The sequence below is a fragment of the Pelecanus crispus genome, chromosome Z (assembly GCF_030463565.1).
Source record: "Pelecanus crispus isolate bPelCri1 chromosome Z, bPelCri1.pri, whole genome shotgun sequence".
NCBI lineage: Eukaryota > Metazoa > Chordata > Aves > Pelecaniformes > Pelecanidae > Pelecanus > Pelecanus crispus.
This window is the reverse complement of record NC_134676.1, coordinates 41931537-41957189: the sequence shown is the minus strand read 5'-3', so window position 1 is coordinate 41957189 and position 25653 is coordinate 41931537. Positions and strand designations below refer to the sequence as shown.

The 25653-nt window shown below is 39.8% G+C and overlaps 1 protein-coding gene across 1 annotated transcript in view; it reads left to right on the top strand.

Moving 5' to 3' along the window:
- GNA14 (G protein subunit alpha 14) overlaps positions 1–25653 on the top strand; it is an 81135-nt gene that overhangs the window by 9842 nt on the left and 45640 nt on the right. Inside the window, exon 2 of the mRNA XM_075727232.1 lies at positions 24246–24430. Coding sequence (XP_075583347.1) covers positions 24246–24430 — 185 coding nt within the window. The remainder of the gene's footprint in view (positions 1–24245; positions 24431–25653) is intronic.

Below are 25653 nucleotides of genomic sequence, written 5' to 3'. Positions count from 1 at the left end.
AAAAGTTGAAAAAAGGGTTGAAAAGAGAGCACAGAAAAGGAGCACTTTCCACTTAAAACATACACATTTAAAGCGAGTATTATCAAAAGCAGTGTGAAAAAATGTTAAGTGGTAAAAATATAATTATGTAGTGTTTTCTAGTCTGTGCTTAGCACAGCAATGTTCATGTTGCAGATATGTTAAAGTTACGGGGTTTTGTCCAAAAAAGAAGGAAAAAGAAACAAGATTTGACAGTGTGTTTAATAAGTTGTTTCTTCTAAGTTTTGTCTTAGGAAAAATTAAATTTGAGGCCTCTTTAACTCAAGTAGTACAAATTAAGTATACATGCTCTTAAACAAAAATCAAAACATAAAGGCCAGCTTTGTTAGCTGTGATTTTGCTTTTCTCAAATATCCTTTTAAAAAGGTGTCCTTTTCCAGTTGATTGAATAGTCACTATTTTGTACATAATATCTTCTAATATTCAGTCTTCTAATAGACTCGTAATATGAAATAACACAGGGATGATTAACTTTCTCTAGATAACGTTCTGAACTGTAAATAGGAAAATAACCTGTGCCTGAAAATGAATTGTTATGGGTTTTTTTCTTGGTGGCTGGGGAGAGTAGACTTCGCTGTCTGAACATAGTTTCTTTTGCTGGTAGTAGTGGTGATTGCGTATGTATTTTAAATTAAACTCAAATTAATTTCTTTCAAACATATTTACACTGGTTCTATTTAACCTGCAATTTTATCGGCCCAAGCCTGTATTTATGAAAAAAATTGTAACAGGAATGAAGTTCTGCAGCTTTGGTAAGAATCAGTTCTTTCTGTGTGAAAACACATTCTGTGTTTTTCATTTCACTAGAGGCAAAAATTGTGTGAATGATAATGTGGGAGATGATGCTGTCTATCATAGTGCATATTCACTTACTTTCAGGCTTTCAAGCAGTGATGCTCTTTCTGCAGGCAGAGCTCTTGGCAGGTAATGCAGGATTCTCTCTTGAAAACTATCCATATGATTAGGATTATAAGATGTTTTCTACAGCAGTACGCAGGTAAGCAGATCTTTGCAAAAGCCTTTGAGCATAGTGACACTGCTGTTCTTTATGATTATCTTAGTTATCTTATGGTTTGAGACCATCTAAAGAACCTGAAGGTGCACAAGTCCATGGGACCTGATAGGATGCCTCCATGGGTCCTAAGGGAACTGGTGGAGGAAGTTGCTAAGCCACTATCCATCATAGCTGAGAAGTCATGGCAGTCTGATGACATTCCCACTGACTGGAAAAGAGGAAACATAACCCCTATTTTTAAAAGGGCAAAAAAAGAAGACCAGGGGAACTACAGACCAGTCAGTCTCACCTCTCTGCCCGGTAAGATCATGGAGCAGATGCTCCTGCAAACAATGCCAAGGCACATGGAAAATAAGGAGGTTATTGGTGACAGTCAACATGGCTTCACTAAGGGCAAGTTGTGCCTGACAAATTTGGAGGCCTTCTATGATGGGGTTACAATGTTGGTGGATAAGGGAAGAGCAAATGACATCATCTGCCTGGTCTTGTGCAAAGCATTTGACACTGTCCCACCTGACATCCTTGTCTCTAAATTGGAGAGACATGGATTTGACAGATGGACCACTCGATGGATAAGGAATTGGCTGGATGGTCACACTCAAAGAGTTGCGGTCAACGGATCAGTGTCCAAGTGGAGACCAGTGACAAGTGGCGTTCCTCAGGGGTCGGTATTGGAACTGGCACTGTTTAACATCTTTGTCAGTGACATGGACAGTGGGATTGAGCGCATCCTCAGGATGTTTGCCGATGACACCAAGCTGTGTGGTGCAGTCGACACGCTGGAGGGAAGGGATGGCATTCAGAGGGACCTTGACAGCCTTGAGAGGTGGGCCCATGAAGTTCAGCAAGGCCAAGTGTAAGGTCCTGCACATGGGTCAGGGCAATCCCAAGGACAAATACAGGCTGGGTGGAGAATGGATTGAGAGCAGCCCTGAGGAGAAGGACTTGGGGGTGTTGGTTGATGAGAAGCTCAACATGACCCAGCAATGTGCGCTTGCAGCCCAGAAAGCCTGTTGTTTCCTGGGCTGCATCAAAAGAAGTGTGGCCGGCAGGTTGAGGGAGGTCATTCTGCCTCTCTACTCTGCTCTGGTAAGACCTCACCTGCAGTACTGCGTCCAGCTCTGGGGCCCCCGACATAAGAAGGACATGGACCTGCTCAAGTGAGCCCAGGTGAGGGCTACGAAGATGATCAGAAGGCTGGAACACCCCTCCTATGAAGGAATGCTGAGGGAGTTGGGGTTGTTCAGCCTGGAGAAGAGAAGGCTCCTGGGAGACCTTATTGCAGCCTTCCAGTACCTGAAGGGGTGTCACGAATGCAGGTTTGTGAATCCTGCTGATTATGTCAATTTATTATGAATGACTTAACACAATTTGTTTTAGTAGCAGTTTAGAATTTACTTGTAGCAAATCACAGAATTTGATTGTGATATTTTTAATAGCACTCAATCATCAATGATTAACAAAGTGATTAGACAAAATTGATCAAAACAGTGACTTAGTTACAGATTCAAAGATGGCAAGGTTCACTCTATTACTACATGGAAGTGCATAAAGGAAAATTAAATTACACTGAGCTGGAATGATTCACAAAGGGATCGCATATGTAGGGGATAAGGAGCACGCTCCTGTTGAGTCACGAGGTTCAGAATAGACCTCCTTGCTTTCTAAACTCCTTTTCAGAGAGGAGTCTAGGTGTGGCTGGGCCCACTCTTAGTCTCAGACTTGGTCAACAGTTTAATAGGAATAAGGATAATGCAGTAGTATAAGACTCACTTTGAAATTAAATCGTGCATCTACAGACTACTTAAACTGATTCACACATACATACACACAAACATGAATGCATATATATAATAGTATATCTGTTAAAAATTCCCCTCGAGTTCAGTGAAATACTCATGTCTAATGTCTTGGCATTTCTCAGCGGGCGAGGGTTGAGCCTCGAGGAGTGAAGGGTTTCAGCCCAGGCTCCACTGTCAGTCTTCGGCAATGGAGTTCTGGTTGTAGCAAACTTTCAGAGTTTGCTAGCTCTGAGAGGCGTTTCGCTCAGAGGGAGATGCTGGTGCAGCCTGCAGCAGTGCAGGAGAGCTCAAAGGGCCTCACTTAGGACTGCTGTTTATAGGATTGTGAGGTGATTGACTTGAATCACCAGTAAATTTCCATCCGAGCCACAGTTCAGATCAGTAGTTGCTGGAATTCCAGTAACGATGATACCACTGTGTTTCAAGGCTGTCAGGGGTAGCTGTTTGTCCTTGCTCCCCTCGTTAGCCATAATACGAAGATTTTGATAAGGACAGGGCCGCTCTCTGCTTCAGCCATGTGGGAGTTTTAGTACAGTTAAGGGGCGCTTAACTGACTAACTCGCTACACAAAAACAGCAGCCTGGAATTCCTGAGATCGTAAAGCCCTTGAAGAGAAAGAGGAATTGGGGGGGGGGGGGTGTGCACCATGACAAGGAGGCCTGCAAGAAAGCTGGAGGGGGACTTTTCACAGGGACATGTAGTGATAGGACAAGGGGTAATGGCTTTAAACTGAAAGAGGGTACATCTAGATTAGGTATAAGGAAGACATTTTTTACGATGAGGGTGGCGAGGCACTGGAACAGGTTGCCCAGAGAAGCTGTGGATGCCCCATCCCTGGAAGTGTTCAAGGCCAGGCTGGATGGCTTTGAGCAACCTGGTTTAGTTTAAGGTGTCCCTGCCCATGGCAGGGGGGTTGGAACTAGATGCTCTTTAAGGTCCCTCCCAACCCAAACCATTCTGTGATTCTATGATTCTATGATCTTCTCTCATCATTATGGAATTTCAATGTGATTATGCTAGGAAGTTGGATTTAGCTTACAGAATTATTTTTCAAAACAGTATTCCAACTTTCTAAGAGAAAATGGAGTGTGCTTGTAATGAATACTAAATATGAGTTAATAAAACTTCATTGAAGTTCAGGAATACATTGAGATTTTTCATCATTGAAGTTCTCTTGGGTTCCTCAGTAATAATGCTTCTCAGTACTGAAATAACCATTTCTACTATGAAAGTATTAGTTTAATGATGACACCTTTTTCTCTCTCAAGGTTGAGGTAGAACTGAAATAGCTCATTGGAGATACCTTCATTTGCTATCTTCAAAATGAAGGTATTCCATGGAAGAAAAAAATACTTGTAAAATAATATTTAAATAAAAAGGAAGAATGGGTTTCTAGATGTATGGCATACTTGTAATGTTTTGTGGTTCCACTGCTAGTCCCAGGTCTCCTGTAGTTAATGTCTTTTAAATGTGATTACTTTTCGTACGGCTTGTACTTTTGCCCATCTTTTGCTGAAAAAGCATTAGAACGTTATGCAGAGCATCTTGGAAATCTCTGTAGTTAGCCACTGGTTGGGAATTGCATGGACCACTAACTGAAAAGCAAAACACTTTCAGTAAATAAAAACATATGTCACAAAATAAGCCTTTTTTTTTCCTTAAACTTACAAGTAAATACTTTTTGGACCTAAATGTTTTCAAGGTAATTGTGCCAAGTGCTTATCCATAATCATAATATATATTTTGAAGAGCAAATAAGTTCCCAACCTGATATATTTTCTTTGGTAGGAAAGGCCAAACAATTCATTTTAACCCTTAGGACATATCCATTTCACAATTCCTAGCTTTGTGTTTGAAATTAAAATGTGTTTTGTATAAAAACTTGGCATTCATTACCTAAGCAGGAAGCTTTTATGCTTAACTTTGTTTATTCTTACTTCACAATTGGAAAGCCCCGTGTCAGTCTGTGTTTTTTCTGAGGTAGCACCTTCTGTGACACTGTGCTATGTAACCTCCAAGCAGGAGCTGGTACCTCTTACTTGACAGGCACATAGGTGTCCTAATTTGCAGATGAAATTCGGAAATGCTAGCATATTGGATGTCAAGACAAGGAGTTTGCAAACTTGTGTTTGGGAGAAGTTCCTGCCAATTGCACAGTGCAGAGTTGGCAGACCTTTACTCTTGGTGTGTATTAATGTACTGTAGGTTTTGCTTCCGCCCCCCCTGCCCCCAGTCACAGTGCAGTGTGACAGCTGTATGTGAAAGCAAAGTGTGAAAGCAAAGTTTATTTCTCTGGAAGTTTTCACTGATCATTAAATTCCCCCCCCTTCCCCTTTGGTAACTTTTGCACTGTTGAGGCTTTTAAATTCTTTCCCAGTGCTTTACCTGTGAGTTCTTGCAGTCACGTCTCAGTACAGCTGTATCTGCAGGTTGCTGTAAAATGACACCTGAAAAGTCCAGTTCTTACTGATAAGAGAAAGACGAAAGGGAGAGAACATGTTGCTTAGAATTACGAGCTGACCTGAGCACTGACAGTCTGTCCCCGAGATTAAATCAGTCATAATTTCCCATGCAAAAGAATTGGGGCCCTATAAAATCTCAGGGTGGCAGTTCATTTAGGATAGAGCTGCCTGCCGTCCTGCTACCGCATGAGACAGAGATTTCAAACCTCTGTTCGTGTTTTGAAATTACTTACATGCTGAAACTCCGGAAAGGTGAGTTAAAGCCAGTTCTAACAGATTTAAGAATATGCCTTCTATATAATGCCAATAGGCCCAGTGAAACTTGCAGGAATTTAGATATGATTCGGGTGGCATGAGAGCTCTTTTACTTCAGGGTGCATTTTTTTAAATAAAATGAATCATTAAATGGGTATGTTCTTAAAGGGCAGCAGTTTCTTACAAAGTTGGTTTTCATTTTACATAAAATAGTCTGTTACTGTACTTGGTGCAAAGTATGCTATTTAGTACTTTTAAAAATGCAGCAGAAATTCTTATCATGACATGTACTTCTTTGTGTAAAAATAGAAAAATTTAGTTTTAAATTTGAAGTTGTTTTATTTTGCACTATTGTGTGTCTTGGTTTTTATTGTTTTTTATCATTGCAGTCTTCAACAATGTTTAATTTGTTAATCCCTCACACTTTAAATCCTACAGTTCTCATCAGCTAATTGTTTTTAATACCTAGATGTTTGAAAATCCCAGTGCTGGAATGATAAACAAGGGATGTTTTGGGGATTGCATGTTACTTGAGTTTTTTATTTGGCTGTGTGGATAAACAGCTGGTGCTCTGTGAAATGCAGACTAAACAGAGGAACCTGCTTAGTACTTGCAGTATTTTTATTGCAAATCATGTATGTAAAGTATTTCACACTTTTGAGCTTGTATCTGAGGTAGAGGTACACACATTAAATACAAAACAGTATTTCTGGTGCATAGAGGATTGATAGAAGTATGATGATAATGGCAAGGGAATGGTGGCACAGTATTTCACTGACATGTTTCAAACCTTAATTCAGATGGTTTTTAATTATGAGCAATGAAACCAGATGAGGTAGGGAGATTGTGTATTGATACTATTAGCATCTAACATAAAAAACATGTAGTAGTCTAATCATAGAGGTCTAATATTTTGCTGCTTTGGAACAGATTAGGACACTGTGTATCTCTTATTACCTTCTGGGGGGGATACTGTGTGTACAACCAAGTATGCTGTTGTGTGAGTCTGTTTTTATTACTATTTTCTGGAAGAGCTATTGGGCTTTTTGGAGCTCAGCACTTTTCTGCTAGTAACATTTGCTGTAATCAGCCTGTGGTTTTGATCATTTGACTGTTTTCGTTAGCACCAGTCTGAAGGAGATCAGTAAGTAGTAATTGTGTGGCTATACACTGGAATAAAGTACATTTTATTACTTTTTGCTGTGTAAAACTCATCTGTCTAAGAATTATCAGTGTTCACATGTGCAATTCAGGGAGATGTGTGGAGATATTTTTTCATGCTCATGTATTAAAAATATTTAATTCATGAATTGTTCTTAAGTGTCAGAAAGACCTTTGGTAACAGTAGAAATGTTCTCAGGAACTCCTATGAAGGCTGCTTTGATTAGATGAATTAATTGTAACTTGGGTTACTTAGAAGCTGCAGAAAACCCCTGCCTTAGACTTTAGTATTAGTGTGATTCTCCTCAGAACAATTTTGCTTGACTACCTTTTTGAACTGGCTGCTCCTTTATGACTGCTGTTTTTCGTTGGGCCACTGTCCTTGTTTCAGCTGGGATAGAGTTCATTTTCTTCCTAGTAGCAGGCATAGTGCTGTGTTTTGGATTTAATATGAGAAGAATGCTGATAACACACTGGTGTTTTAGTTCTTGCTAAGTACTGCTTATGCTAGTCAAGGACTTTTCAGCTTCAAATGCTCTGCCAGGTACACAAGAAAACTGGGAGGCGGCACAGCCAGAATAGTTGATCCAAACTGACCAAGGGGCTATTCCATACCATGTGACGTCATGCTCAGTATAGAAACTGGGGGGGTTGGCCGGGGAGCAGCGATCGCTGCTGGGGAACTGTCTGGGTATCGGTCGGCGGGTGGTGAGCAATTGCATTGTGCATCACTTGCTTTGTATATTGTTATTATTATTATCATTATTATACTGTTACTATTAGCATTACTATTTTACTGTATTTCAATTATTAAACTGTTCTTATCTCAACCCAGGAGTGTTTCTCACTCTTACTCCTCCGATTCTCTCCCCCATCCCATTGGGGTAGGGGAAGTGAGCGAGCGGCTGCGTGGTGCTTAGTTGCTGGCTGGGGCTAAACCACGACAGCCACCCATTAAACCATTTCTACCTCCCTGGCAAATGACTGCAGAAGTAATCTTTACCAAGTTTATCTTTTCTCTTACATTGTTGTTTGGCTATTTATCTGTTACTTCTGGGTCTGGAGTAGGGTTTTGTGGTTGTTTTTTAAGTGCTATACATAATGTATATTGAAAAGGTTAGGTACAGACTCGTTATATTTAACAGTGCAAACCCTAACTTCTAGATCCGAGTTATAGTCATTTTCTTAGGAGGATTAAAACTCTGCATTTCAGGAACACTGATTTATTCTCCTCTTTGTCTTTTTGATAAGCTGTGCTCAGTTTAATACAACAGCCACAGGAAAGCAAATATTAGCAGGTTGACATATGTTTATATTCTCTAGGGGCCAGGGTATAAAAGATAATTCTTACTAGTAGTTCTTCTACTCTTTTTTGGGGAGGAGTGGAGGGCATCTATTGCTTTGCCCTTTGAGTTCAAATGTTAATAATAACTGTTTTATTTTCAGGTTACGGTGGTTTTGATTAAGCTTATGACCCCGAATTCTGTTTTTTGCCAGTTTACATGGATGTGTATAATTGTATTTCAAATGGATTTATATTATTGTATTTACATGTTGCTGGATACAGTCACCTTTTAAAGTCCCTTAAGAAATGTTTAATAGTTTCTTCTTATACTTACAATCTTTTGACAAGTTCTTTAGCCTCCTGAGTGCCCCTGAAAAACAGTTCCCTTTCATATATAGCTGTATTTCTTGTCTAAGGTGTACGTTTGCATAACACCCTCTATCTCACTATTAATCTTAGTATTCACATAATGAATGCAAGTGTTCCATGAGGGCTCTTAGCTGGCAAAACTTAAGCTTAAGAATGGTTCAGTACCAGAAGCTGGTTTTTGGCTGCTTCTTAGGTTCTTAGTATTAAACTCATTCTATTTCTTATGTTATCTTAGTTATGCCCTACAAGATCCTGGCTTCCTTGAGGTTTGACAGTGGTTGTAGGTTCAAAGCCTAAGTCTGAACTTGAAAGTTGGAACCTCAAACACATTGGATAACTGTGTTTGGTGTTAACAGCTGTGGAGAACGGTGTAAGTATAAGGGACACTTAAGCCTGAAGGGAGGATGTGCACAAGTGTTGCATAATTTGACATTTTAATTTAGTGATCAAACTTGCCATTGTGGCAGTACCTGTTGGCATGTAAATCTAAAATGGTCTATGAAATGGTGAGGGATGTTATGGTCAGAAGTGGTTGCAGGTGGTTGGACAGGCATGCGCCAGCATGTGGTTCTCACCTCTTAGAGAAATCAGAGTCATTGTCAAGGAACTGCAATAACAAATGACTGTGGCTAATGGCAGTTCCACTGCAAAAGCTCTGGTTTTGATACCGACATGCCCATATAGCCCACTGAAGGACTGCATGGCACTATTCAGTGAAGACTAGCTGGGAATTGGTTGCATCTAGTAAGTGATGATCTACATCAGATCTACATCATTGTAGATCTGATCTGCTGCAGCATTGTGTTGGGACCTGGTTCTTCAGGTGCAGTGATGTGGTCCTCTGGGGCTGGGAAAATATTTTGGTCTCAAATAAGAGATTTTGGAGGTAGAGACAGGAGGTTGGAGAATTGTTTTCTGTAGAGTCAAGGGTTTGTTTTTTTTTTTTAACAGCTCACTGAAAACAGCAAACCTAGGAAAGAGAGGATTTTCACCAGCCTAAATTAATTCACCTTTTCTTTCCCTTGCCGTGCTATAGAATTTTAGTAAGGTGTAGGTCTGGTTCAGACACTTTTCCTAGGTAACCTCACAGAAATGAAGGCGTGACAAAAATGGCACTTGCATATGTACAATTGTATGTATTGTGTGTATACATGCGCATACATACAGACACCCCTCAAACACCAGGTTCTAGTCTTGGGGGCTTCTCACTTTAAGGCTGTATATTTAGATCCAAAGTGATTAACTTCAACAATGTCCTACACTTTCAAAAAGTGGTTGGAGAGCTTGCTTGTGTATAGCAAATAAGTTGCTGCATTGAAACCACAAACAGGCATGGGCTGCTTTTGTGTGTTCTGATGCCAAAGCTTGAACTGCAGTAAGGACATTATTAGGTTTCTTGTGTGGGAGCAGCCTCAGCTCTGGAAGAGCGTCTGAATGGCGGGTTATTAGTTGGGGCCTAGTGGCATTCAGAAATGACTCTGCTACTTCTACGGGATACTAAGGCAAAACTTGTGTGTGCGCTTGCTGGATGGTCTCCGCTATCTTGCTGTGTTCTCACCAGGTTCAATTACCTGTAGCAGCAACAATTTGCTGTCTGAGGAAATGGGATTCTTTGAAGCACCTGTGGATAGATTAAGGGGCTGCTACAGATGAAATAGCAAGAATACCATAATCTACTTTTCTTGGCTATTTAAAAATAACTTGGGAATAATTGCCCTATATTTCTTTACCCTTGTAAACGGCTAGTGAAGTTTTTAAATTCCTGATGGGAAAATAAAAAACTAGAAACTTTTATTGCTGTTTGTTAAAAATCAGGAAAAAGTACCATTTTGAAAGCAGATTTTGCTAGGATTTATTATTGCTGGTTTCTAAAGCTTTCTATAACTCAATGCAAAGGCCATGCTTGTCAGCTTGTTCTCACAGTGGAAGATTGTCATGGTGTACAAAGCTCGCAGTTGTAAATAATGACTGTCATCCTGTGATGTTAAAGTTTGAAGATCTATGTGGTAACCCTCAGAGCTTGCTTATATCTGTGTTAATGTGGTGTAAGTATGGATTTATCCCCATTTACCTCCTCTTTCCCAATAGTATTTAGAAAAGAAAGCTTGGAGCTGCTGATTCAGGGAGAACAAAAGGAAGTGGAAGATAAGGACAGTCTTTATAATTGGCAGTTAAGACTAGTATGTAGGGGTTTAGGGGGTTAATTTGTTTGGTTTTTGACTAGCCACAAAGTTTGTTTCTGGCAATGGATAATCTTACTGGCAGACTCCAAAATGCCTGCCTGCTATCTTTTCTGGTATAAAGTCCGTACTTTTAGCTTTTTCTGACTAGCGGTAACTAAGTAAAGCTGCAATGAAAAAAATCTGTAAGAGAATAATAGAAGATCTGCAATCTGTGGTCCAAAAATCTGCAATGAATTTGGGTGGTATGCAGAACTGGAGCCTCTTGGGAGACTGTTTCCATTTAGTCACCAGTCTTTCTAGGTAGGATCCTGTTCTGTCCATCTCACAAAGCCGTGAAGGACTGGTGGAGTTCAGGTTCTTCTCTTGTCCTCTTTGTGACGCAAATAGGTTTTTCAAGCTCAGTATTATTTTGGCTCAGTGGGAGTTTTATATGAGGTGCCCCTGCCTCTGGGGACTGGGTTTCAGTCAACTTCCAGATTCTCCCTGCCACATTACTGTGTTATTTTGGGCTGTGTTTTTATCCACCCAGTCATAGAATCACAGAGTGATGGAGGTTGGAAGGGACCTCTGGAGATTGCGTTGTTCACGCCCCTGCTTAAAGCAGGGTCACCTAGAGCGGGCTGCTTGGGACTGTGTCCAGTTAGGTTTTGAGTATCTGTATCTGTATCTCCAAAGATACAGACACCCTCCCTGGACAGATTGTTTGCATGTTCAGCCACCTTCACATTAAAAAAACCTGGTTTTCAAATTCTCCCATCTTCATAGCTGATGTAATTAATGTGGAGAACGTAAGCAGCAAACATGACAAGTGAGTGTCTTGATTATGTTTCACCTTGGTTTTGGAAAGATCTGCTCCCAGCACTGCTGGAAGGACGTAGAGGAGCTTGTTTGACAAATGTAACCCTACTTAGGGATACAAAGTGTTTAGCTGATGCCTACATAAAGTTTCTTTCAGATTCTATCTAGACTTCCTGGTGTGGTGTTTTTTTGTTTTAGTCTTTTTATTTGTAAGCACCTTTTTTTACAACAGCATAATTGTCATCAGCAGTTGAAATTACAAACAGTTGTCATATGCTGCCACTCCTATTTTGCCTCTATAGCTGTAGCTATGTAAGGAACAACTTTCACTCCTTCTGCCATGTTAAAAAAAAATTATTGATGCATTCTTGCAATCTTTTCCTTGTAGCTAAAGAGAGCACATTATCACATTTCTTACAATTCTTCAGTGCAAGTTTGTGTGTCCTGGTCATACTAGATTCCTTCTAGGCTTTTCTCTCTGTCTTTAGTTTTAAGATAGTCTGGCAGAGTAGGGAAAGCAAGAAACAAGGAGATGAAAGGTTGAACACATATTCAAAATCACTGTGTGAGGTGGGTCGGGAAGGAAGGAGATGCACATAGTGTTTTAGTGGTGGTAGCTTCCAAATGTCCTAGGAGCAGGGAGCTACTGCCACACTGGTACACTAGACACAGTGGACCTTATATGCTGCTTGGCTCTTGCAGATATGCTAGTGGTGGCTTACCTTGCCAAGTGGCAAAGTTTTGCTGATCAGCTTTACTAGCCATGTTCCTATACAATGCAGAAGGTGGGTATTGCTGTCACTGAACTTGTACAAAGGAAAGGAAGTGTTGAGATGACAGCTTTTTTGGGGGGAAAAAAGCAAGAGGGGCATTGCATGTGCTAAACAAATTGAAAAGTGGTTTTGCGAAATGCATTCGTGCATTTGCCAGCTTTAATAGCTTGTGTGCCTTGCTAGTTCTATATGCTTTAAAAATGTTTAGAAGTTGCTAAGTAGCTGCTGTGACAGCCTAAGTTTTTAAAGTAAAAAGTCAGGTTCATTTACTGTCCTTAACAAGTACAAGCACATGAATTAGCAGCACTGGAGCCGTCCCCGCCACTCTTGCCTTTCCATGTGCTGTCACAGAGACTTCTTGAGCACTAACACTCAGTTTTGACATGTCTGTTGTGGTAATGCAGGGAAGGAGTTCTGTTTCCCTAAGCAAAGCCAAGCATCAGTGGTTTTTGGAGGCTTCTGCCTTTGGAAGTCAGGTGTGGATTTCAGGAACTACATTAACAACAGTGTTAGTTGTTTGGGGTTTTTTTCTGCTGTTATTGAGAGTGAGGGTATTCAGGATTACAGGGATTTTATGATTAATTTACAATCAGTTTCAAAGTCTTGGGATGAACATTTGTGAAGAAAAATTTTGTGCTACCACTGAATATAAGAAACAGTTGTCTGTGTAGCAGTTACCAAAGCTAACTCTGTATGGCGTGTAGAAGAGATGAAACTCGAAGGATGAGTCTTGTTGGCATTTACTCCTTTATAGTAGATGAGGCACTTCACTAGTTTGTTTTGGCACTTGCATTTGCACTGGACCCAGTCCTTCTGCTAACAACTAACAAGAGTATAATCTGGCAAGACAGGAACATGTATTTGGAGTTCTTTTTTGTCTGATGGATTTCGTCAGTCTTAAACAAGCTTTTTCTTGTGTTTAATTTTTGTTCCTGCTTGTTACAGTACTTCCTATTACACACACAACACCAAGAATATAAACTGTTACCAGCATCATCCAGGACATCCTGCAGCAGCAAAAGATTTTCCATTAGGAACCTGTTTCACTCTTTCCTTTTATTTGGTACAAAAAGGGACTTCTAAAATAAATTTAAAATAATATATAAAGTTTAAATTAAGAGAATGCATTCCCATGCTGAAAACTGGTTGTTATCTATTGTGAGGATTGAGAAATCGATGGAAACTGGGAAATTTGGTTCAAAGAAAAGATTAGTGTGCACCTTTTGTTCTTGTTCCTTAAACACGTATTTGTTCTGTCAGGTACATAGTTCCAGTTTAGCATAATGGAATGTGAAGCCTGGATTATCTCTGAAGCTCTTGTAGCCCACAGAGATTTGCTTTTGCACAGCTACTTCTTCACTGCCAGTGGAAGGAAGTGGAACCTGTGGCGCCCATGAAAACACAGGTTGCAGGCTGTCTGGCCCAGCCTGCTTCCCTGAAGAAAGGGAAAGAAAGAGAACGATGTCTAAGAGGAAGGTGGGGCAGGATTAGGAAACTAAATAGCAGCGTAGCACTGTTACATGAGTTCTTGTAGTCTATGTTGATGTTATGACAGTTAAAAGAAATACACTTCAGTTTGCTAAAGTCAAAAGATAGAATTTGGTGACTTGTCAGGGAATATTCAATTTAGTGTGAATATTGCAGTACAAATAATTAGCAGATTTAGCTTTTCCAGGAAAACTGGTACAAGTATGTTTGGAAGCTAATATACTTCATCAAAGAAGAAACAGAATGGTTTTTATTGTCTAGTAGGCAAAAAGCACAAGTTAACAGTCATTGGGTGAGTTTGGGAGAAAGAAGGAAGGTGAGGGAAAACCTCAGAAACTTCAGTTATGTGTAGCTCAATTTAGTTCCTTAATATTATTTCGCTTGATTCTTATTATTCAGTAATATTTTAGTCATGAAGGATAACTTAGAAATAAGCAAGGCTGTTGCAAAGTGGAGAGGTATTGCTGTGCCACTGTATGCAGTTTACTCAGGCCTACCTATTCTCTGCACGCTTGTCTCAGTCTTCCTGTGTAAAACTTTTAAACTATGGCAGCTTTGTCTTCATTTGCATTTTCATTAAGCTGCTCAGTAGAGTAGCATTTAGATTTTTTTATTCATGTAGGAGTTTTCCATTTTTTAAAAGAATATGAAGAGTATTTAAAAATTAAAAGCTACTGGTCAGTGTTGATTATCTCCTTAGCTTACTACTGTTTTCTTTCACTTTTCGACTAGCTTTTCTGAATTGTATAGGAAATTATTCTACTGTAGTGTAACTGCCAGCATTACAGGCAAAGTAGATTGTTTTGGGGTGGTTTGTTTGGTTTGTTTTTCCTGTGACTAAAGCCAGCTGTAGTCCATCCAGAAAAGGGTGAAAGAGATTTTCCAGTTCTGTTCTGGGACTCAACACAGACTGTTTCCACACCCCCACCACATTTTTTGCCTCTCACAGAAGTGGTGAGACTCTTTATTTGGGCTGCATAGTTTTCTTCTGTCCACTTTCTCACTTAGTGTCTGGGAGAGAGGGAGAGATGCATAAGCATATAGGAATGAGAAAAGAAATGCCCACTTATCTTTCTAGCCTGTACATTTGAACCTGCTATGCACAAATGCCTTAGGCTTTTCCGCACAGGGATCACTTGGTGCCAAAAAGAATGGAAATGGGTTGCCCTGAGCTGGGTGGCAGACCAAGCTTTGAAGGTCTGAGGATCACCTGTCACAGCAGAGTTCTCCTACTGCCCCAGTGAGGGCAGGAGGATTAATTTGAGAGGATAAAGCTAAACTGAACCAAGGCCATTTTAATTCTGAACACCAGCATCCTGTGTGAATATTTAGTGTGTTTTAGAATCATTTTCCTATTGAACCTATTGCAGTGCATCTTAGCGTGTTGGCAGCGTCATTCTCACAGATCCTGTTCTTACACGAGAGATGTTACAGCGTCCTTTGTTGTGGAGGAGAACATCTGGGCTTTGCAAGAAGTGCCCAGAATCCCAAGTGTGGAGCAAGGAATCAAAGGAAGAAGGATCAGCACAAGAGTGAGTGCTGAACTTCCAAAGGTGGTGTCTGGTCTTCAGTTGTGTGCCAGAACTTTTAAGTTGTAGTTTTTCATTAACAGTAAGAATATTGGAGCCCAGATTGTTTGGGGTTTTTTTGGTAGCCAAAAAAAGTGCAGTACACTATAAGGGGGTAGAGGGTGGTTGCTTGGAAAATTATAGGAAAGGAAGCTGCCCCTTTATGTTTATTCCATAGAACACTGTTGAAACAGGATTTTGGGGACTGCATCAAGATATATCAAGACATTATCATTGTTTTTTCACTGGGAATGAGCTGGTGAGAATCTAATCTTGCCTGCTGCTGCTGGTCAAAGAGCAAAATGACCTACTGAGTGTTGGACCTGTCAGAAAACAAAGCAATAGCAAGGCTGTACTGTTAGATGTTCAGATATATTGTGATCTAGATAAGGTAAAGGAGTTGGCCTTTATCACATACCTTGACATACCTTGGTTTTCAATGTATCTTAATTATAGTGGTTTTATTTGGTGTCTCTTTTACATTACAGTTCTATTTCTTTGGATTAGTAGTAGTTTGTAATATGTATTTGCCTGAAGGATTGCACAGAAATATAGCTAGAAACCTACAGATCAAAAAAACATACAGTCTCAATAAAGAAGAAAAATGTAGTGAGATGGATTGAAAACTAACTGAATGGCCAGGCCCAGAGGGTGGTGATCAGTGGCACAAAGTCTAGTTGGAGGCCAGTAGCTAGGTACTGCAGGGGTCAATACTGGGTCCAGTCCTGTTTAACATCTTCATTAATGATCTGGATGATGGGGCAGAGTGTACTCTCAGCAAGGTTGCTGATGACACCAAACTGGGAGGAGAGGCTGATAAACCAGAGGGTTGTGCTGCCAACCAGACCTGTAGGACCTCAGCAGGCTAGAGAAATGGGCTGACAGGAACCTCAAGTAATTAAACAAAGGGAAGTGCAAAGTCCCGCACCTGGGGAGGAACAACCCCAGGTACCAGTTACTGTGGGCTGCGTGGCTGGAAAGCAGCTTTGCAGAAAGGACCTGGGGGCCCTGGTGAACACCAAGTTGTACACGAACCAGCGATGCACCATTGCAGCAACAAAGGCTGATTGTACCCTGGCTGCATTAGGAGGAGTGTTGCTAGCAGGTGAAGGGAGGTGGTGCTTCCCCTCCCCTCAGTGCTGGTGAGGCCCACCTGGAGTGCTGGGTCTAGTTCTAAAAGAACAATCACAGAATCATTGAGGGAAGTTGTTCCTGAAAAGTTCTTTTGTTTCCTATTTAAAGCCTGTCCAGGTGCTACTATTGGTTTTATAGGATACATACACACACGTGCATGCATGCACGCACACATATGCCTGCATCTTCTGTGACTTCCCTTTCTATTTTTTTTATAAATTTATTTTAAAAATACTTTTAGTATTAATATTTTCAACAGTAGCAGATGCTTTTTTGGGGGGGGGTGGTAGCTTTTGCATGTTAAGCACGTGAACTGTTTTACAGGGCCTCCTATCCCATGTGCAAAACCATGGAGGATTTGACCAGAGGCTGTAAGTTTTGGTTCCAGTGCTGATTTTGCTCTGGTGTTTTCCTTCAAGGTGTTTGGAATGACTTAGAATAATGGAATCAAGACTAACTCGATCCTGCGTTTTTATAGCACAAAAGACCAGAACGAGCTATGGAACTTTTGCTTTATATAATTGTTCCTGGCTAAAAAATTATGTATTTAGGGTTTTTTTTTTTTTGTTTTCTAAGAATCCTGTAATGAATGTCTTCTTTGCAGATATATTGTCACTTCCACCTTTATACTTAGTAGCAGAAATAACATTGATACAGTGAGTTATGTGGGTGTCAAATAAGTGGTGCCAGTGCAGAAGCAGACGTTCAGCTATATGCATAGCACTGGTCCATAGGGACTTATAAATCATTAAAAAAAAAAAGGTTTTTTTTCCTCTACAGAGCTTTTGATGGTGTTTATTAAATAAGTTTGGAGCCTCTCCCTCTGTTAATCTAACTCTGGAAATTGCACAACTCTTATTCTTAATCATGTTCCCTGCCATCAGCAGGGGAAAAGTCACCAGAATGTGCTTTTAACATGTGGGATTTCAGAATGAATGAGAGCTGTTTCCCTGGTAACAGATTTGGAAGATGGTTCTGAATCCTATAGAATATGAATGGAGTATCAGAAATAGCTGCTGCGTTTTTTTGGGCTTGTTTTTTTTTGGTTGCTGCCCCCCCCCCAGCCAATTTGTTTCCTTATATATTTATGGAGAGGGTTTTTTGAATTGTTAGTGAGTAAAAAGCAACAGATAATACTTCAAAATACTGCCTGGCACAGATATCAGGAATGGTGATTGGTAAATGAACAAGAGAAATGAAAACACGTTTTATTTTTGGGTTACACTTCTATTGGAAAACAAGAACTAACTATGTATGAGTCGTAGAGATGAAATCTGCTTTGGCTTTTCCCCTGGTCATTAAAAACAGTGTCTTGTCCTTGCCTTGTAGTAGAAACAGTGGCTTTGTTTTCATGTAACTATGTGCCTTACATTTTGAAGCTAATTTCAGCATTTAATATGGTACCTCCGTGAAAGAAGTTAACAGAATGGGTAGAATAATACTCCAAGATTGCTGAATGACTCTAGAGATTTTCCTTTCTGATAAACCTCAAAAATTTCCTTTCTCCTGCTTCAGGTCTCCTCCTTGAAATAAACAGAATTTCATTCTGTATAATTTTTCTGCCTCTGTTGTTTTAAAAACATAAATTCTTCTTGCTCTAACCTTGTAAATTTTCAGTAATTCAGATTTATTTACTTGAAAGCCATTTTTGTTATATCCACATTTGTGCACTAGCACCATTTAGTTCTGTATATCAAACTGTTAATCCTACAGTTACAGAAAGATCATAGAATCATAGAATCATAGAATCATCTAGGTTGGAAAAGACCTTTAAGATCATCCAGTCCAACCATTAACCTACACTACCAAGCCCACTCTAGACTAATCAAGGGTAGACCAGACTAAACCATATCCCGAAGTGCCACATCTACCCGTCTTTTAAACGCCTCCAGGGATGGTGACTCCACCACCTCTCTGGGCAGCCTGTTCCAATGCCTGACCACCCTTTCCGTAAGGAAATTTTTCCTAATTTCCAGTCTAAACCTCCCCTGGCGCAGCTTAAGCCCATTTCCTCTTGTCCTATCGCTAGCTACTTGGGAGAAGATGTTTCCTTCTGTCAGTTGAACAAGCCTAACAATTGCAATACAAAATATTACAGATCCTGTTTAAATACAGTTTAGTTTTTAATGCAAACAGCAAATCTCCTAATTTAATTACTAAATGTTGGTACCTTTATTCTTACAATTATTTCTGCCCACGAAATAGCTATTTCTCTTAATAAAAAATAGCTATTTTTCTGTAAAGAGACAGAAGTGTGGCCTGTCATAAAGGCTTGAGAGCCGAGGCTTGAGGATACTGCGTTTTGCAGAGCTGGTAAGTCAGCTATAGCTATAAACATGATTCTATCAGTGAGCCTTTTCTAGTGGCCACTCATAACTGGAGAAGAGGTTTAGTACTAGATTCTGGTCTAAAGATGGCATTGAACATTACTTTTATGATGCTGTACTGTAGCTTTTTGTTTTACTTGTGCCATTTTGACTTCATCATGTTTATCGTGCTTGACAACAGGGACAATTGGGAAGGTAATAACAGACTTCTTGCTTCTGCTGTGACCAGGGGCTTGCTTCTGCAGATATCCAGTGACTTGGCCCTTACCAGCACCAGAGCTATTGAGAGAGACACAGCTGCCAGGGCAAGAGTGAAACCTGTTGTCATGCAGCAACAGATGAAATATATTTGCTTACTAACTGACCTACATCTATTCATGTATGGCAAGTGGAAGTGAACGCATGGACAGGTAGATGAAGATATCATTGCCATTTGAGAGCTGATAATGGTGAAGAGCAACCCGGATCTCAGTCATTTGAACTGCTCAAGTGTGGATCCAGGATTTACAGTAGGTTTTATCACCTCTGCCAAAGCTGCTGTTGTGTTGATCTTAACAGTGGTAGGGTTAGCAAAACTAGTTAGCTTTGCTCTGTCCTTAGCAATTACAGCCTTCTAGTTTTGTTGTGGCTGTATTCACAGTCTGCTCATCCATGTAATTAAGTTGCACACACAAAGTCCTTAGGAGAATAAGAGAGCACAGAGTAGTATTGTTTGGGGGTTTGGGGGTTGTTTGTTCTAATAACTTCTTGTTTTCTCCATAAAGAATTGAGATATTACACCTGGAAAATAAAGCTGACAGGCAAAGGAGGGGTTAAGGACAAAAGAGACAATGGCCAAAACAGACATAATGTTTTATTCCTTGAATTAACTGGCAAAATTCTAGTATTTCTTTTAATTGAGAAAGTGCATTTGGGTAGGTAACACCTATGCTGCAGTCAGTAGTTGAAAGCAGAGGAAAAACCATGAATGCTTGAAGAGACTGGAAGGAGGATAAATATGTCACATTAACTAATGTATTTACATCTCACCTTTTGAGAATATTCTGTCTCTTGACCTAGTCAGTAGAATGTGTATTCCGTATTTTGGCAGTAATGATTCAACAGATTATTTTCTGAAGATAAATGCACTAAATGTATTCTGGGCATGTGCTTACCACAGATGTCACTGAGGGGTAAAATACATTTTGCCTGGTTTTTTTGGGCACTTTTTTTTTGTTATTTTGCCTTTTTATGCAAATATCCTTTTAAAACTTGCTTGTAATAACAGAATTCCAACACCTTGGAATTATAGCCGCATTTTAAAGCTCTCCATTCTCTAATGCTTCTAGAATGGGTGGCATTAAAATGTGATTATATACCTCCAGGGTATATAATATGTCAATATTTTATTGTTCTATTATCTACACTTTCTGTAATACCTGCTTTTTATTACCCTACTACCATTTTTATTATTCCTAATGTAAAAATGTACTTCATTTTCTTAAGCTCCACCACCTGAAGTCTTAAAACGCAAGTTCCAATTTGTGTATCTCCATTTGTTTTCCAACTATTTTAATTAAAAAGATACTCAATCCAAATCTGATTGTGTATGCAATTCCATCCTGAAATGCAGTTATCTTTAGCTTAATATCTCCCAAGTATGTGTATTGGCACAACTGCTCCATATTCAAACTCTTTTTGAAAGCCCCGACACTTTTTAACATGCTGTAAAATGATGCTCTGTCAAGATGTGCTTCAAAAGCCTTGTTTCATTTTAAGCTAATGAGCCCTGAAGATTTTTTTAGATAACTTTTGGGAATGGAGAAACAAAGAGCATGTACTGTTGGATTTGCACAGAGACCCTGTATTCTGGGTTTATGACAAGAGGCACAGCTAGGCACATAAGGAGTTGCTGGAAGGAAGAATACAGAAAGAAGACTGTGCACTCTACTTAAGGTCAGGGTAGGGAGCACAAAGCTTTTCAATCAACCTGTGTTCAGGATTATGAGAGGTCAAGGGGTAAAGCGGCATGGCTCTGTTTATTACCTGTGTATGTCATACCAGTTTACAAATCACTTGAATAGGCAATTTTTGTTTGCTGTAGGTTGATATAGATTAGATCAAATCCAATAATATAAAACACTAACCTTAAGTTTCTTAAAAAATTAAATTCGATATATGCAGGGAAGAACTCTAGCTTGAATTACAGATGATGATCTTTTCAAACCTGACTCTGTCTACCTTTGGTAGATGAGGGCTTGGAAAAAAGCGTCTTTCTTTAAAAACTGAATTTACACACATAGTGCTTTGATTTTCTTTTTTTTTTTTTTTAAATTCAATTTCACAGCATTGTTGCATATGCCTGACGGTAAAGTTAAGAGTTGCACAATGTTTTTTCTTTAACTCAGACATTAGTAGAGGGCACTGCTGTAACGTGATAGGACTGTTTATCCTGAGTTATATAAAAATTCAGGCCAGCAATTCAACCTGGATTAATCAGAGTGTTTTCCTCTCAAATATAAGGGTTCCACTGGCAGTGAAAAAAGTTGGTGGTGGGGTTTTGTTTTGTTTTGTTTTTAAACTGAATTGTATTTCAATTGTATTTATGTTGACTTCTTAAAGCTGACTGCCTTTCTGAGAGCTGTGATATATAATGTAATAGCAGCACTTTACTAAAACAAATTCCTTCAGGACTTTGCTTTGCATGTATTCCAGCATATCGTGATGTTCAATCTGTCTCAAGTAAACCAATACAATGACAAAATTAAAGAAATCCTGAACATTTGTTGAAAGAACAGCTATATTAATCTCCTTTTAACAGACAAAAATATTAAATATGTCTTACTGCTTGATTAAAAAGTTGCTTCACTTTTCTTCTGATGAGTGCTATAGGTCCTGTTACCAGGAGAGTGGTGCTGTGCTAGCAGTGTCCTAGAGAAGGACTGTTGAACAACGTGTGTTTGATTAAGGGACTGCTACAGCTTTGAAAGGAAGTCCACAATGGATGATTCAAAATATGAAAGAAGGTCGTAGAGTAAGAATTGATCACAATGATAAAATGTTTCAGAAAACCGGCTGTGATATATGAGTAATATGTGATAACATATTACACTTTCCTAGGCTACCTGAGTTTTACTTGTTATTACTGTTAATGGTTGGAGCCCTGCAGTTGCATGGTCTTTCATTTAAGAGACACTATGGTCTGCTATAGTACTGAGATACAGGATGACGAGGTGGGCAGTCACAGTATTTTCCTGCTTTGTTATATCTGAAGATGTAGTGTTCAGAGAAACTCTTCCCTCTTTGTGTTGATACATTTTCGACACCTAGTGGTATTAAGTGTAAATTACTGAAATGGGAATACTATCTTATCGGCAGTAAATTCTTAGTGGAGAAGTGAAGCAAATCCTATAGCTCAGCCAGAGTGCACTTAACTGTTAAACTTCTGAAATTAAGAAGAAAGTGTAACAGGTATTTTTTTGCTCCTGTACCATCCTTTGGTTGGGGAAGAACAAGAAAAAGCTGTAGCTGACCGTCTCATATTAAACCTCTGTGGGATAGGAATGGATTTGTTCAGTCACATCACACAGATGCTGAATAACAGGAAATATAGAGCAAATGAAGGGTGTGGTGGGAAAGGAATTGAACAATTACAGGAGAAATTTTTCTGCTCTGTGTTAGCCAAGTTTGTAAGGATGACTGAAAGTTGCAGAAGGATATCGTGAAAGTAGGCAGTGAAATGGCAGGTGAAGTTAATTGTAGATCAGTATAAAATAATGCAGATGGAGAACAACTATATAGCACATGCACTTTCTCTCGCTTTTAATTACTTACGGCACAGTAACACAGTGATGCCATTTTCATAAATCTAAATTTCAGCAGCACCTTAGTATTTGAAGTTCTGGTACTCTAGGTATATCTCAGAGGTAAACAGACCTGAGAAAGCTTCAACAAGGGTCAAAGGGATGATCAAGCTATAGAGTATCTTCCACCTGAGAAGTGAACTGACCTGGTTAGGACTCTTCAAACTAGAAAAAGTACAGCTGAAGGTGAATATGTGTGGTGGGTTGACCTTGTCTGACCTCCAGGTGCCCACAGAGCTGCTCTATTACTCTCCCTTCTCAACAGGACAGAGGAGAAAATATGATGAAAAAGCTCATGGGTCAAGATAAGGACATGGAAATCACTTACCCATTACCATCATGGACAAAACGGACTTGGCTTAGGGAAATTAATTTAATTTATTGCCAATTAATACCAGAAGGACAGTGAGAAATAAGAACAAATCTTTAAATACCTTCTGCCCACCCCTTCTTTCTTCCCACGCTCAGCTTCACTCCTGACTCTTCTACCTCCTCTCTGTGAGCAGCACAGGGGCATGGGGAATGGGGGTTGTGGTCAGATCGTAACACTGTCTCTGCTGCTCCTCCTTCCTCGCGTTCTTCACGTGCTCCAGCCTGGGGTGCCTCCCGTAGGATACTCCTTCACAAACTTCTCCAGTGTGGGTGCTTTCCACAGGCCACAGGTCCTGCCAGGAGCCTGCTCCAGCTTCCCTTGGGCCATGTCCACCTGTTCTGGCATGGGGTTCTCCACGGGCTGCAGGTGGATATCTGCTCCACCATGGTCCTCCACGGGCTGCAGGGGCACAGCCTGCCTCACCGTGGTCTTCTCCAGAGGCTGCAGGCGAATCTCTGCTCTGAAATAGAGAGCAGAGGTGCCTGGAGCACCTCCTCCCCTCCTTCTTCACTGATCTTGGTGTCTGCAGGGCTGCTTCTCTCACATTTTCTCACTCCGGTCTCACACAGCTCTGCCAGGTACACAAGAAACTGGGAGGGGGCACAGCCAGAATAGTTGATCCAAACTGGCCAAAGGGCTATTCCATACCATATGACGTCATGCTCAGTATATAAACTGGGGGGGGGGGGGTTGGCCGGGGAGCAGTGATCGCTGCTGGGGAACTGTCTGGGTATTGGTCGGCGGGTAGTGAGCAATTGCATTGTGCATCACTTGCTTTGTATATTGTTATTATTATTATCATTACTATTTTACTGTATTTCAATTATTAAACTGTTCTTATCTCAACCCAGGAGTGTTTCTCACTCTTACTCCTCCGATTCTCTCCCCCATCCCATCGGGGCAGGGTGCTTGGTTGCTGGCTGAGGCTAAACCATGACACAAGTTCAGGGTTAGTGCAGGCTTTATTGTTAAGGTGTAAATGGTACATAAGCTTTGTACAGAGTTCTCAATGTTGATCAATTTGATCCTTACACAAACAGAATTTCTTTGTTTTGTACTCACGTACCTTGCTTGTTTTGTAATCTGACTTCTACCAGATGGTTAGATTAAACTTTGTAGGATGTACTGTGGCGAGATACTTATATATATCTTACCAAAAAACCTCTCCCAAACCCAGAAATGCAAATATTTTGACTAAAACAATGTACTGTGGAGAACGGAAAATGCAGAAATGATACTACAGTTAATGGTGACTCTTATGCATGCTTAGATAAATTGCACATCCTTGTATGAGTATTTACAAATATTCTCAACTGTCAGGATTTGCAAATACAATACTTTTTGTCTCTCTCCTCTTTCCCCCTTCCCCAGGCACAGGAGAAAGTGGCAAGAGTACATTCATTAAACAAATGAGGATTATTCATGGATCAGGTTACACAGAAGATGACAGGAAAGGCTTCACAAAACTGGTTTACCAAAACATATTCACAGCCATGCAAGCGATGATCAGAGCCATGGATACTCTCAAGATACAATACACATCCAAAGAGAATGAGGTAAGCCAGTACAAAGAAAATTCTAGTTTCAGCTCATGAAATTTCAGTTTGTACACAAATTATTTGAGTCATAACCTTCTACAGGCAGAACCTTAAAAATCCGTATGTCTTGTGGGGAGTTTGGTGCCCCACCGTCTTATTCTACAGAACAATAGGGAGTTCCTAGTAGAAAGAGGGTCAGGGTGAGCAGGGATGGGTTGGAGCTGGCTAGGAAGGAAGAATTTTCAAAGTTGCAAGCTGGTAATAAATACCACCCCCCCCCCCCCAAATGTTTTTGAATCTGAGTTGTGGAGTTAGACTGTGCATGACAGAAACATACAGACAGGGCCTGGTTTGTCAGTAGAGCTCTGGAATGAGGAATTTTGGGTCTGTTGTAGGAAAACATCAGATCTGCTGGATGCTGGTATGCTTTTAAATGTACCACCTAGAGCCCTTTTATGGATTTGGTAGCAACCTTTATGCACTTAAATAACTTGAAAATGTAGAATGTTTTCTCCAACCGTTTTTTAATTTCAATGTATGTTATACAACTACATTTTTGGTTTCAGTGCTTAGGATTATAGAACTATATATATATATATATATATATAAAAAATGCTGCTTCAGTTAAATCAGTTGCATCCTTTGCATCCATCTGTTGCATCAGTTGCTGAAGTATCATGAAGAATGTATAACCAAAGTATTGGGTGATATCTGTTTAAATTAAGAGAGATTTCCAGTTGGCTAAATTTTAGTGTTAAGATAGGGAAGACTGTAGGTGATAGCCTACTTTCCATTCAAAAAATATGATTGCATATGAACAGCACAAAACCCAAAATTATTGTAATTTTTTATTATTATTTAAGTTGGTTTGTGTTATTTATTCTTCTTAGGGTTATAGAGAAGAGGGATAGAAAATGTTTAAAATAAAGGACTGGGAAATTAAAATTCTTTTCTTTTTTATCACAAAAGAACAGATGTTATCAGTAGAAATAAATTTTGGATTTCAGAGAGCTGAGGTATTAGGGTAATTCTTTCCTACATAAGGAAAATATTCTGAGGGTTAATAAGTTGCTTATAAATCACCTTTAGATGCTTAAGAAGGCAGCAGGTACAGAAACAACAAATATGATTTTGAGTATACTTCATCCTAATTCAGATGTGTATATGTTGATGAAAAATGATAATAATCAGAATCTATTTGATCTATTTGAAGAAATAGATTTGCACTGCCTCTTACCGAG